At 45.6% G+C, this 14,917-nt stretch overlaps 1 protein-coding gene across 8 annotated transcripts in view; it reads left to right on the top strand.

Moving 5' to 3' along the window:
• The window catches only part of LOC125330798 (calcium-activated potassium channel subunit beta-2), a 142,775-nt gene that overhangs the window by 88,982 nt on the left and 38,876 nt on the right, over positions 1 to 14,917 (top strand). Inside the window, exons 1-2 of one of the 8 annotated variants that reach the window (XM_048314433.1) lie at positions 1,550 to 1,852; positions 2,037 to 2,573. The exons of 4 other annotated variants lie outside the window; for them this stretch is intronic. In XM_048314433.1, the coding sequence (XP_048170390.1) occupies positions 2,500 to 2,573 (74 nt within the window). In that variant the 5' untranslated portion in view covers positions 1,550 to 1,852; positions 2,037 to 2,499. Of the gene's footprint in view, positions 1 to 1,547; positions 2,574 to 14,773; positions 14,872 to 14,917 lie in introns of those variants that run through there. 3 more of the 8 variants (XM_048314434.1, XM_048314432.1, XM_048314438.1) reach the window with 3 other exon arrangements.

Below are 14,917 nucleotides of genomic sequence, written 5' to 3'. Positions count from 1 at the left end.
TCAGAACCACTGTCACCCATACTCCTTGATAAATGAAGGTCTGAGCACTTTTAGCTTTGCTGGTATGGGCAACACATTTGCACTCAAGCTTTTTCCTGCTAAAATTAAAGACCTTGAAACCACAGGTCTGAATCAAACAGGGCTGGATCAGGCCTCCCCAGATATTAGAGATGCCACACCACCTTATGGGAACACAGATTTTGTCCCAAATTGCTGACATCCATGGAGTATGATCTCCTTACTGCCAGAGCTGCCTGGAAGAGCTTTCCTCCAGCTGCTGGTGCTTCCCAGGGCTGGGCAAGCTTTCACAGTGAGCTCAAAACCCTCTTGCAGGGATGGAAAAACATCTCATGGATCTGGTGCTTTGTTGCTGTTTGTTGTGATGATTCAGAGGAATTAGTGCCATGGGACATAAGGCAAGTGAGGAAATATAGAGAGGGCTGTGGGTTGCCCCATGTCTGCCTTGTGAACCTCCCTTGCTCTTCACCCTCCCTCTGCTCACTTCTGGCAAGGGCTGCTGGAAGGTTTGGAAAGAGGAATCTAGGAGTGGTTTTAATTCCTGATTTATCTGGTAAAAAGCATTGGAAGCAGCTCAGTTGCACTCATTTAGTATTTTATGTCCCCTCCACTATGCTGGTGGGCTCGGCATCACAGAAAGCCCCACACAGAGCAGGACAGTCCCACTGGGACAAGCACAGCAGGCACAGGGAGTTGGAGCTTTCTGTCTGGTGCACAACATGAACACTCACCTCCAGTCCCAAACCATTCTCTCATCCCTCAGGAGCCCCAGGCAACTCTCACCACAGAGCTCCCTGGCCTCCAGCATCCTTCACTTGCACTGACTTGCTGAGCACAAACACTCACTACTTCAAACACAGAGTGTTCTTAGCTGCACCTTGGATCAACTTTTCCAGCAATACTCGTTCCTAGGAAAAAAAAGTCTTCAGTGAGCACCTTCCGGGCAGCTTGAGCAGGCACTAGAGCACAGGCAGCACTTTGCTGTTTGTGAAGAGGGGGTCAGGCAGCAGGGGCTCATTACCAGAGCCAGAGGGCAACCAGGCAGCATCAAACCCACCAGGAACACCTCCTGCAGAAAGTCACCCTGTCTCTGAATCTTTGTACTTGGTGATCAGTCCCACGCAAGGCCAGAAAACTGGCTTATTAAAGCATGAACTGCTGAGCCCCTCATTAAATGCCAACCTCATCTTCTCCTGGGGTATTATTTACCCTGCAGATGGGGTTACTGACCCTGGAGCAGCAAAAAGGATTTCTAGCACAGATGAGGCAATTGGGGCACATTTGCCATCCATAGGGTAATACCATGCTGTCTCACAGAGAAGCTGCTTCCCACACACATCAGAAAATACCCAGTATAGCTGCATGCACACAAGGCATATGTTTCTGTATAAGGTATCTATATAGTGTAGCTCCCCTTTCTGCTTTCACTGTGTTTTATCTTTAAATTGGGAGAGCTTTTTAGTAGCAAATCATCAGAGAGGAGCTGCTAGTTACCAAGGAGATTCTCTGATGAATCAGAGACTGACTGGTATAAGACCTAGACAGGCTGTAGCTTCTTAATTTGCAAGACCTTACATTTTAAACAGGGGAAAAAAAGATCCTATCACAACCAACTGTGGACCTCACCAGCAAAAGCTGCTTTTCTTTTTGCCATAGAAGCGAACAACAAGAGCACAGCATGGGAAATCAGTGAGCAGCCAGAGACGAACGGGAGCATCTCTCCAGCACATTCTTGACTCAGAAAAGCAAATACCACCCAAGGACAAAGTGGTCTGATGGAGGTGACTGAGGGAAAGGCTGGGAAGCCCCTGACTTCACACCAGCACGGGCAAGGGTACGCAGGGATGAGTGAGCGCTGGAGAAAGAGCAGCGCGCCTGCTCCCGCACAGCCCTGACATTTCGGGAGGCGGAGGGTGCACGGCCAGCCAGGTGCTGCCTGTTTGTGTGCTGGCCACGGGCTCTGCTCAGTATTGGGACTGCCCCAACCCTGATCTCGTTTTTCTGCCTGACTCCTGCAGCTTTCTTCCAAGGAGCAGGTGAGAGGGATGAACTTTGCCAAATGACAGAGAAGGCACCTACTCCACACCGAGCATCCTGCCCTGATGGAAATGTCCATCATGCCCCAGAGGAGTCACGGCAGCCAAGGATGCACAGGCAGAGCGGATTTCAAGAAGAGTTTTTATAAATGTGGGGAGAACAAGGAGCTTCGTGAAATAAAGTTTGGAGAGGGAAAGCTCAGCTTTTTTTGGGTTGACTTTATTCAGAGGGTCTTCACACCCACTTCCTTCTGACAGCTTGTTTCTGTGTAGTTGCTGAATTCTGGTGCTTTGCCTCTATTTAAAAACCAAAAGTAATTAAAACTTCCTGGGAGCTGTGAAAGCAGCAAGAAATACTTGGACACATTGAGAGACAAGATATTTGGAAGCCTTCTGCTGGTAGATAGGCTGTTTTCCCAAAGGTGGCAACTACAGAAGTATGTAGATGAGAGGGAAAATCTCCCTGTCACATCCCATTGAAATCTCCATTTTAGGCACTGCTACTCCGCTGCTGCTCAGGTAAACCTGATCCTTATGGGGGGAAGCTGCTGGATGGGCTGAGGCATTTGGGATGGGAACAGCGGGAGAACTTAGGGAAGTACTGGGAAATGGAGAGTAAAGCATGTATTAGAGCAAATTCAGGTTCTACTGCTAAGTGTACACTGGAAAAGGATTTCCTGGGGCGATTACATCTGACAAGAGGCTGGCACAAGCCAGGCTTTAACTGAGGAGTCGAGTGAAGGACGTTTTATTAGTCAAACAGTTTCAACTGCTGCTTTGAGTTTAAATTACACTTGTTCATCTGAGGAATGAATTCGCTGTTGGTAGCATTTGTGGGCTGGAGCTAGAGGCTTACAGTAATGTCTAAGTGATGCATATTGTGATGTTTCAACTTATTAGCGTACCCTATGGACCTCATTTGGAAAGCAAAATACTCCAGAATGCTGCAATAGAGACTGAAAACAACATATGGGGTAGGGAAGGGACACAAGAAACACTCCCTGACAGCAAGCTGCTCTCAGAACCACAAAGAAAAACTGCCAGGAAATTCCAGGCTGTGGCTCACAGCCAGGGGGGAACTCACTGTCCATTCCCCTCCAACTTCACACACAGGAGCTCATACAGCATTCACTGGCAGCGCTCCCCAGCTGTGTCAGGCAAGCTAAAGATGTAGGAGTAACGAATTAAAACAGGCTGCCAGCTTTAATGTACTTATTGGGGCTTCAGGTCTTATTGACTTCATATTTATGATCTGTACTGGTTTTAGGGTGGAGTTGAACTCATTTACATGTTTGCATGTAAAACAGAGAAGGACTAAGGAAGCAGTAACTGCACACAAACTTCCCATAGGCAGAGCACAAACTTCCACACTCTTCCCAGCTTCCAGGCATGGCAGTATACCACAGCAGTGCCATTACCCCAGCCCTGGGCTGGTTGGGAATATCCATATTCCTCAGAATGCATTCAGAGTTCATTTTTCCAAATGTGTACAAGCAGCAGAAGCCGCTGGAACAGGAACTGTATTAAACACAGTGATTTTAATCCACACAGTGGTTTTAATCTCAGAGTAGCAAACAGGCAGGTTAGGGATTTACAAACAGAAAAACTGAGGCAGTGAGCATTTAAATTCTTTGGATAAAAACTTGAAGCTGAATAGAACAGGTGTCCAGATGGGAACTTAAATCTTCACTTGCACTTTGTAATAACATACTCTGGACATTGCTTGCTTGTGATTTTTGCTGCACAGCACCATTGGTCTGAGCACGGGGACCAGCAGTAGCAAAGCCCCTTGTGGTGTGATCCCTGGGCTGGACGAGCAGCTGCACTCTGCCTTCCCTTGTGAATTTTGACTGCAGTAAATGAGTAGGAGATTGAGAGTTGTCTAAACCTAAAGTGGCTTTGGAGTTAGGTTTGCCACCAGCACCATTTGCCTGTGTAAACACCTGGAGTAAGGTCAGGGAAAGAGGTGGGGATTTATGAGGAATGTAAACTGCCAGGTGAAGGGTGGTTTCCACCAAGCAGTGGTTCTTGACAGCACATTTGGTTCCTCCTACTAACCTGGTGTGGGAATGAGGAGAGATTTTGTTAGATAACACTAAAATACAAAGAGACTGGCAGAGCTTGCTCCAGACCTCCACACATTCCTACGTGGTGTTTATCAGTTATTCTCAGCACACAGAGTGTCTGTTGCTGAGCACAGAGTCCAGGCACTGGGGAAACCTATGAAACAGCCATACAGATTAGCTCTCTGTCATAATCCACTCAGTTCCACTGGAGGAAATCCTGCCTTTTCCTAGGAGGCCTTCATTGCACCACTAAAAACCTTTTTACTCTCCAGCAGCCCCTTGGCAGGGCAGGTGGGTTTTGCCTCACAGGGATACCCAGCAGTAGCCTCAGGCACTGGGTCTTTGCCACCCAAAAAATGTGGGTAGATAGATGCCACAAGGTATTTTCCCTGTGTGCCCAGCATGGTGTCCCAGCACTGCCTGACCTCAGCCACTACCCCAGGAGCCCCAAGGCTGCAGTGGGTTGAGTCAGCCAGGTTCAGGAGCAGCACTCAGGACCAGCCTAGCACTTCCCTTGCCCTGGAAGGCAAAGCTCCGTGCTGGAACAGCAGGGAGGTGCAGGATCATTCCTGACAACCTTCTCTGAATGACCCACATTGCATCAAGGGCTCTGGAGGGAGCCTGCAGCCAGCGCTCTTCAGATGGGAGCATAGGATTTGCAACATGGGGCCCAAGGGAGACAAGGAGCACAGCCATGGGCAAGGAAAGCAGAAGGCTTCAGCACCTTTCTCACCTTCAAAGCTGGTAATTGTTTCTTATTTCTCTCTCTACTTTTTCTTTTAAACGAACTGGAGAAGTCACCCCTTCTCTGTGCTGCTTTGCATGCCAGGTGCAGGCTGCTGGGCAATACCAACACCAAGCACTGAACCTTCCAAGTCCAGTGCCTTTCAGGCTACTATCCAGAATGCCAGAGGCAACCCAGCAGACTGGAACATTGCATGTGTCCAGAATGGCCCAACTCCTCTCCCCTTTATCCTTCAGGATCATTTGGTAGGTCAGTGCACCCATAGCCAGGTGCAGGATGTTGTGCCAACAGAGGGCAGGGATAGCAAGGGAGTCTCCTGTTTTTTTGCATGCTTGTTCAGAGGCTGCAAATGCAGAAGTACAGCTGCTTGCAGCACTGCAGGTGAAGGGCAGGCAGAGGCAGCAAAACCCTATCAATCAAGGGGGTCTGCATGAGCTTCCTGAAATGATGCATGGGGGGGACATTCCAGAAGTCCCCACTCCCACAGGATTGTCCCTTTGGAACACTGCAGCTCTGCAGTGCCTCTTGGGCTGAGCAATGCTTTTGGCTCATATCTAGTTTAAATGCAACAAGCATCCTCCCCTACGCAGGTGCAAGCCACAAGCACCATTATTCCGGACATATGAGACACTTACAGCAACACTGCCTCTCTCTTAATGGAAGAGAGGCATCACAGCAGTAGCTACACCATGGGCCATTAACTTACTGCCAGGCAGATTGATCCCAGACTTTAACATGTGTTTAACTAGAGGTCTAGAGCAGAGATATCGCAGTGCAACTGTAGAAATGACTTTTACAGGAATAGCTTTAGTGCTGGTTGAACTCAGTGGCAAAGCTGACTCTGGCTTCCATGTGGCCAGGGACTCACATCTGTGTTCCCAGGCAAACACTGTTGGGTGGAATATTTGGTTGTTAACAAAAAGTATGAGGCAGTGTAATTTCATTAAATGTTTCACCAGAAATTAGGCAGAAAATCACTTAAATGTCATTTATGTAAAACTTCCCCAGTACAGAACTGAAGATCTGCACTTCTGATGCAGCCCCACAGATGCTGGTAACTCTTGTGCTTCAGGTACATAGATATTCCTTGCTGGGCTGCATCCAGATCAAGTTGGCTTCACTTAGCACAGCACAGGCACATACCTGCCCCTTACTGCCCAACCATCATCTCCCAGCTGCACTGTTGGGGTGTGCAGGAGGGATAAGAGGCCAAATTTCTATATAATGTCAGTCAGTTTAATTGCAATTTGCTCAGCAGAGCCCTGCCCATTTCTAAAACAGGTCAGTTGTACCCCTCTCTTGGTGAGCTGGTCTTGCTAACTGGTACATGTCCAGCAGCAGTTATTTTCCTCCTGATATCAATGGATTTAAAATTGCCTTTAATTTGAGCTTTCAAAAATCCCACTTGGTTTCTCAGCAATTAGCTTCTGTTCTGGGTTTGAGCTGAACAGTATCCCTCCACACCAAAGACATGACAAACTGTCCATTTTTTATTCTGCTTTAATTCTTAACTCTGTTTTTGATGTGTAAAGGCTGGTGGGGAGATGAAATGTATCCCATATGAGGGAAGCACCAAGTTAAAACCTCAAGAATGTTTTAAGCCCATCCATGTCCCACTCACATGCTTACAGTAGGGTTTATTCTCTAAAAACTGAAGTCTGATCCCTGCTAACGACACAGTTAATTATTTCTGAGTGAAGCTGTGAGGTTCTGAGGAGCACTGGACATTTCAGAGGCAGGGGAGCCTGTTGGGAAGAACTCCAGCAGTGCCAGATCACCTGACAGGTCTCAGCACTGCAGGCTCCCCTCCAAGGACCAGCAGGTCAGCATTAGGAAGCAAAGGTTGTTCCTGGGATTTTCTGTCAGCACAAGGTCCGAGTGTAGAAGGAAAAGAGCTTTCCCCCCCTCATCTATCTCCAGCCCTCTCACTTCCCACTCAACACATGTCCATCCTTCTGTGTCCCCCTGCTCTGTCATCTTTATTAGATTTCCTACCCAGGCCTTATTCTACCTCCCCAGCTGTCCTCAAGCTAAGCACTACATCTGACACTGCAAATTGCCTTATTCTCACTGTCTCTTCCCATCCCTCTGCTCTCCATCCCATGGCCTCCTGCCCTCTGTACTGCCCTCACACCAGCTCCAGAGCCATCATGACATTCTTATATGAGGGATAGTGTGCTTCCAGCACCTTGAAAAAACCCTCCAGCCGAACTATTAAAACCATTTAATACCACTTCTGACTGGTACAGGCATTGAACTACTTAAAATAATTGCATTTCTCACTAGTTACAGATAAAACAGACCCTTTTTAATCATTTTTTAATCATTAAGATATGGCCTAATGTGCATTACGAGATTATTAACAGCCCCATAAGTGATATAACAGATACAAGACCAAAAGCTAAGTCATAAATGTTCTCAGATGCCTGTAGATTAATCATTTTATATCTCCATAGGAGCATTCACCAAGGCTTTCCATCATCCTACAGCCTTAAAGCCACAAGACAGCTCTGCCTTTCCTACAGGAGGCAGAAGGGAAGGGAGGCACTTGTTTGCCTCCAAATAGAAGTTGTTGAAAAAGCTGAAATGGGACATAGAAATTTTGATTCTTCATTTTTCTGTTTCACCCAGTGACAAAACAGTGCCTTGGTGTGTCTATCCTCTACAGCAATTATAAAATTAATACTGCTTTTAAAGTGTTTTTTCTTCAGCTCTTTCTTGAAAGTATACATCCTCCTTTTGTGGGCTCACACTGTACTGTTCATATTTTTGAAATTGATTGCAGACTCCTGATCCATAAAAATAAGCAATGCCATCAGCAAAACAAGAGCACAGGTGCTGCTGAAAAATGCAGTCACTGCTCAGAATCTGAGCTTGTGGTTACACAGCCGGAGACAGAAACCCACAGCCTCCTTCCTGCAGCACTGGGGCCAATTTCCCTCCCTTTGGGGATTAAAGAGATGCCCACACAGCAGTGTCTGAGCTCTGTGTACCCCTATCGAGTGCTCTAAGTGCTCAAGAAGCAGCACAGCTTGGTTTTAATTGCATAAGCACACAGCTTCTTCAAACTCCACTCAGGCCCACTCTGAAGGATCTGAAGTGGTCTTTAGAGCAGTCACAGCTCCAGATGCATCGGCCTCCTTTGCATACACGGAAGGTGCTTGAGAGCTCCCATCCTTGCTCCTGCAGCACAAATCACAGCGTTTCATTTTATGCTGGTGAATCAAAAGAACCAGTGAATTACTGATGTCAGAGTGGTCAGGGAAAGCAAGACAAAGCTTGAGCAGAAAGGCTCTACCAGAATTCACTGGAAAGCATCAGATGAGTTTAATCCATCTCCTTTTTGTCTTCACAACCACACTCAATGCAGAAGCAGTACATTTCATCAGGGCACCAGTAAGCCACAGCACTGCTCCCAGCCCGGTATCTGCAGGAAGAACCATCGTGTCACACACAAAAACACCCATTCCAGACTGGCCATTTTTGGATTTTTGTTTGCACCTGACACAAGCACTGAGCCACGCTCATAAGTCAGTCAAAGCATCTGCAGCTTCCACAGGCAAACTCATCATGTGAGACAAGTGGCTCACTTGTTCTCACCATGGCTAACGATCATGAACTTGGAGGCTGAAATTTCAGTTCATGCCAGGGAATACAATAATCATCAATAAATTCTGTCCACAAATAACCAGAAAAGTCCTGAGCTGTGCTATGGACCAAGGATGGAAAGAAGACTACTTTATGCCTCAGTTGTTTGTGATCACTCCAACACTCCCAAAATTGGCTACCTAACAATTAGATTTAATGAGTTATTGCTATAGCCTAGCCCAGAACAGCTCAGTGCTATATCATTAGATCTGCTGTCTGACACTACAGACAGCTGCTCCCATCCGAAATCACCCATTGGAGTGCATGCACTTTTTCAGCTAGAGGCAGTGCCTTCAGAGCTTGAGCATCAGGCCAAGACCAACCAGGTACTCAGGTGAGGAAATTAGAACCATTAAAGACCTTCTAGACAGTCCTGCATATGCTGTAAGGAAGGGTTGTTTGTTTAGGGGAGGCAGCCAGCAGGGAAAAGGGAAAGCAAATGCCTCATCCCTGATCAGAAGCATTACAGACTGGAGCTCCCTGTTGTGGGACCATGGCCAAGCTATTGCTTCTCCAAGGACCTGGCCAAAATCCAGCCCTTAAAAAGCATTATCGGTGGCATGTTGTTAGGTGTCCTGAGGAAGAAGGTATTACAGATATGGGTTATCACTCATTATTGCTGTCAATTTTATAGGACAAGTGTCAGCAAAACTCAGCCAGGGCCTCGTGCTTCTGGTGCCAGCAGGAGCCCACAGCCCTGGAAAAGCAGGTCAGGCACCCTCATGCTTGGCACCAGCTGGGGACAGGGCCACTGCTGAGGGCTACCACAGACAAGCCCTGCCAGAACTCAAATCTGTGTAATTTTATATCTTTCCCAAAACTCCTTTTTCTTCCTGCAGCTTTAACTGAAAGCCCCGACTGTGCTTTTCCCAGTGAGGTGACTCAGTGCCCACATGTATCTTCTCCTGGCTGCACCCTCACATTTTCCCCCCAAGCTGCTTCCCCATCAGGGGCATCCACAGGAGCACTCAGGCTCAGTCTCATTCTACAAACCATCTGGTACAGGCAGCATCAATCAGCTTCCCTCAGGCAAGATCTAATTATTAACAGTGGAATTTTCCAAATATTGATTCATTTTAGCCTAAATAATCTCATTCTGTTATTATTGCCTACAAAGCTGGTTCTGCTTCACCTTCCACAATACTTTAAAAGTGACTTAGCTGCATCAAAGGTAACTCACATGTAATAGCAGCAGAGCCAGGCCAGGTTTAGTACAGTCCATCAGCTAAACTGAAACTCCCAGACCCCCACCTGCTCCTGTCAGACAGTGACAGGCACAAATCAATACACTCATTTCTGCACTCCTTGTCCATGACTGCATGCCAGCAACAGGGAGGGAAGTGCATACATTCAGCCTCATTGAATTTTAATGTAGATTGCAATGAACACAAAAAGTGGCATCTTTGTGCAATACAATATACACATTTCACCCCAGAAGGCTGCAATGCAGGGACTAAAAATATTTAGGAAACAATGTACATATAAATAGGAAATACATCAGACTACTGGACACAGTACCTTGGATCACAAAGAACAGTTTTCCACTTGCTTGCAAGCATTCTTCCCCATGTCCAGCACCTCTCAAAAAAAAAAAAAAAACAAAAAAACAAACAAAAAAAAAAGCCAGCTCTCAAAATTTCTTGAAAATATCTCACCAAGAAATACCCCAAAACAAAACCCCAAGACTCCCTCTCTCCTGGGTGAACTATTTCCCTGATCTTCATCACCCTTGATCATAGGCACCTGGAACTCACAAGCATCCAGCTCACACTGGGCTGATTGCTCTGAATTGCCATGGTTTCATTAACTTCAACAGATCCCTAATGATAATCAGTGTCAGCTGAGGATGCCAGAGCTGTTTCTGCTATTTGTTTATAAACCCAGGCAGTGTTTGGAGGGACTAGATAAAATAGTTTCATGTTATTTTTTTTATTAAGCCTGAATTTGGGAGGGTGGTAGCCAAAGTTAACTTGCAAGCAAAAGGATTTTCTTTGTAATACACTGATTCTAGCTCTGAAATTCAGGTGTGAGGTTTAGCATCCATTTACTCATAAGAACTTCAAGGAACAGCAAGCAGGAGGTAGAAGATGTTTTGGATGTTTTCCTGTTGCTAAGGGAACTTTCTTGGTGGGTGCTCTGTGCTCACCACAGCTGGGTCACTTGGGCTTTGCTTCTCTGAGTAAGGGGTGAGTCATGGCTGGAGAGTAAATCCACAAACTTCCCTAGGAATGCCTTTATTGTGTGCTTCCACTCACATGTGAAAATAAAGATTATTAATAGTAGCTCATAATAAAAAAACCTCTAGCAACTCTATATTAATACTTTCATTAGTAGTCACATGCTCTATATTACCCATTGTGTCTAACCTTTCAAATACACACAGGAAAAATAAAGCCACTGTCTTTACCACACATTTTTACAGGTCCTGTTGTTAGGGAACGTCCTGCCAGTAATGTCTTGATGTTACAACACTTTGAATAACACTGCTCTCTAGTTCCCCTCACATGATACAGCCAAACCCTGAGTTACTCGGCACCAAGTCATTTCTGATACTATTACCGGTAACAGACTGCTGTGTGTGGGGCACTAGTGGTGGACATTAGGTTTCAATTTGCTGTCACAGTGATTGCTAAAGAAGAAAGTTGTGCTTATCAATGTTTACCAAACCAGTTGGGTGTGCTGACATACAGGAAGGTGCTGGTGCAAGAATGTGACTCCCATATGACAGTTACATACACTCTCACCTGTAAATTTTGTAGTCCCTTTACACCCTTGTGTACCCTGTCTCTGACAAGCCACCAAAGAAATACCTCCTGGTTTTGTATGTTTGTTTCGGGTTTTTCACATCTTGATTTTGTTTCTACAAATAATGATGAGTTTGACATAGAACCAGGTGTTTTTAGGCTATCATGAAGTGTGGATATTACAGAGGTCCATTACAAGGCTTTTGTTAATGCTAGCAGATATTGTATTTTTCTACTTAAGTCTCCACCTGGATAATCATCCAAATACTTAGTTGAGCTTTCAGAGCCTCATAGGTCTTCAGCACGGCCTGAAGCTGTTCTGATTGCTCATGGGTTGAAGTGATTACCAGAAGTTTGAATCAGACCCAATTCTGCTCCTTCTTGAAGTTCTGATCAAACCTTGGAGCCAGACAGTAGCAGTTGGTATTTCTCATCTAAGTTTTTCTTCAGCAACCTCATGGGTCCCCTAGTTTGGGCAATACCTGTTCAGTATTGCCCTGGAATATATCAGGAATGGATCCCAGGGACCTGGTAGAGTTTCTGATGAATCAAATAGTTCATCAAGCTGTGCTGAACTGAAGAAATGAGCATTCAGTGACTTGTTTAACTCTGCTCGCCTTCATGTAATGCAGATTTCATCTACACTTGCAAACTTCTAGATTTTTCATCTGACGTTAACAGAAGAAACTAAGGGTTAAGGGCTTAAGCAATGGAGGTCATTTTTCATGTCTGCTACCACACAGCACTGAGAAAGCTGGAAATGCCACATTCCTCTTTCCTCTCCTGTTCCCCTTGTCGAGGGCTTGTTCCCTTTACATGGGCTTTAGGACCTGGACTGCCTATTTCTTCATTTTGCTGTCAGACAGTTCTGCAAGTGTTAGAAAAACAAAAGTCCAAGGTACCACTGGCAGTCACCCAGGAAGAGGGAGCTGCAGGTTTGGTGCCTGCCAGAGCCCTCATCCAGGGACCTGGCATTCTCAGTGCCAGGACCTCTGGCTCCAGCCTCCTGTTGGGGTGTTTAGAGGACCCTCTCAAGGAAACCAGGCAGGTTTTATTTTGTGAATGTAAATCACCATGAAGGAATGGTGAGGGCTGAGTTCCTGCTGTGGAGCCTGAAGGCAGTCAGAGGTTAGGGGTTTAGGCTGCCAGGTCCTGCCTTGCTTGACTCCTGGCCTCTCTGCTTAGGTAAACAATGCAGGCTGATCGCTGCATGATGCCTTTCCTCAGGCATATGGCTGCTTTCTTTTAAAGCCTTCTTACTACGGAAGTTTACAAGTGCCAAGATAAGCATTTAATCCTGCAGGGCTTGTGTTCAGCACGGTCAGACCATCTGCAGAAGCACTGCTGCTCGTGCCAGAGCACCCACACCAGCAGGACAGCTCAGACAGCTCACTTCAAGTGCCTTTAAGCAGTGAATTTGGGGTCCAAAATTTAACCCAAGACCCTCAAATGAGCATTTGACTTGATAACCCACTGATTTGGGACCTGCTCAGGCCCTTTGATACGTGTCTGGCTGCCTCCTCCAGGCAGGCTGCCTAGCAGCAAGTCCTCATCATTCATTTTAAAGGAGACATGCCAGGACCTGCATTACAGTTGAGATTTTAGCACCCTCTGAGCCTCCAGGCTGGACAGTCTTGCAGTGCTCTTCTCCCACCTCTGCTCACCTCACTGTTTTGCAACAGCCACTAGACAGGGAGGATGCTGGGATGTTATTAATTTGTGGATCTCAACAAATGCAGAGGGTGTCTTAAGGTCAAGGATCCTCCACACCCCTACAGCATCCCCTCCTCCAGAGATGTGTTGAATTTATCAACACAATCTTTTAATATTTCACAGAATCATTCAGGTTGAAAATGACCCCTAATATCGAGTCCAACCATTAATTCAGTACTGCCAAGTCCACCATTAAATGTCCCTAAAATATTTACCATGTCCCCTAGTGTCTTTTGTGAAAATGTACTTTGGCAAACACTTCCCATATCTCATTTTACCCCTGACTTTATAGGCTTTGCCAAGGACGTTGGCTACATGCTGTGTTTGGTGCTTCCATTTGTTCATATATGCTGCTGTTTCCCCAAACATCAAAACATCTCCAGACCTCTATGTAAAAGTCTCTCAAAAGTAGAAGAATGAGTTTTAATACTGCTTCTCATTAGTTTAATGGGAAGTTTTCTTGTTTTTACAGTAAAATAATTGCTGTTGCAATTTATCAGCCACACAAACATAACCTTGTTATGGCTTGGATAGCAAAGCTCACTGTAAGCCTTTGCTAGGTGAGCTGTAGTACCCCCTCTTAAGTTTGGGGTGTTTGGCCTTAGGATTCCAAATTATATTCTGAGTTTTCAGACATTCCAAAGCTCAGAAGTTGAGATGAGTTAATACCCAAACCCACCTCTACTCTCGAGGTGGCACCTCTAAGTGAGACCTGATTCCATCAGACAAACGATAAATTTATCTCTTGCTGTCAGCTGTGAAACAGCAGGGAGCTTGAGATGAGCATCCACAGCATTCAGCCCCGCAGGCCAGGGTGTTCTTCTTTGTTTCTAGATCTAGATAAAAATCCATCAGCCTTCTGGGAAGGAAAAAGGTGCAAGGGTTAATAGCACAGAAGTGCCACAAGCTGCTAGGTGACTGTTCTGCCTGACATGATGGGACTCTTGTGGAAGCATTGCCTTTGTGGTATTTTAATTATTTTCTTGAGCCTATCTGCAAGAGAAGAGCTAATCTTATGTGATATCAGCCACACAGTCTCAGATCAGAACATGTGGAAATTGTTTATGCTACACCCATGCAACCACCAGAACAGAGAGTAGCTTTGGGTGTGAAGATTCAATGACAATTCCTCAAAGGCCCTCCCAAAATTTAACCCAAAGCCCTCAAGCAAACAGTGACTTTGTATCCACTGATTGTATTTCTAATTATTTATAAAAACAATGACTGATTTCTGAACCAAGACTTACTGAAGATTTAACAGCTTGGCATTTGAGCATCAGTGACTTTGTTTCACTGAATTTTCCCATCCACTCCCTTAATTTGATGTTACTTCCAAACACAGAGTTCCAGGGCTTCACTGTGTCATGAAAAGCTAGCAGGCAGCACATGGTGACATTGGAATAAGGCAGTAAATTGTCATATGTTGTTTGGCCACTGACTGCAGTTGCACATGGCTCAGAGAGGAAATCTCAGAGCAAGATCCTCTGCCCTCCTGTCAATACCTGTATCATGCAGCAGGCCATGGGTTGCCTCCAGGACAGACAGAAAATTGAACTCAAAACCAACCTAAATTCATTTGCAAACTTTGTGCTTCTCCAAAACGTGACTTGCTCTAAAGATAATTCCATTTGTTTCCAGATTGCCTTAAAAAAACCTTCACCTAACTTTGACCTCAAATCCTTCTGCTCCAGTAAGAGCTGAGAGAAGATTGTTCTTTAGGACTCCAGCACTTGTTAATTCTCTTAAAGAGATTACTCAAATCTCCTAAACAAATATCAGAATAGATTCTGGATTAAGCATGGGTGCTAAAACGACCTTGCTGATAAAATCAGCATCATCAAACCTCACAGACTGAAGAGGGAAGCCTTGGATGTAATTTTGACTCGGTAGCTACTGTCATGGTAAGTTATCAGACTGCTCTGCATCTCTCTCCCCCGTCTCTAATAC

Source organism: Corvus hawaiiensis, chromosome 10 (assembly GCF_020740725.1).
Source record: "Corvus hawaiiensis isolate bCorHaw1 chromosome 10, bCorHaw1.pri.cur, whole genome shotgun sequence".
Classification (NCBI taxonomy): Eukaryota; Metazoa; Chordata; class Aves; order Passeriformes; family Corvidae; genus Corvus; species Corvus hawaiiensis.
Note: the sequence above shows the minus strand (reverse complement) of the source record. Positions and strands in the feature narration are given on the sequence as shown.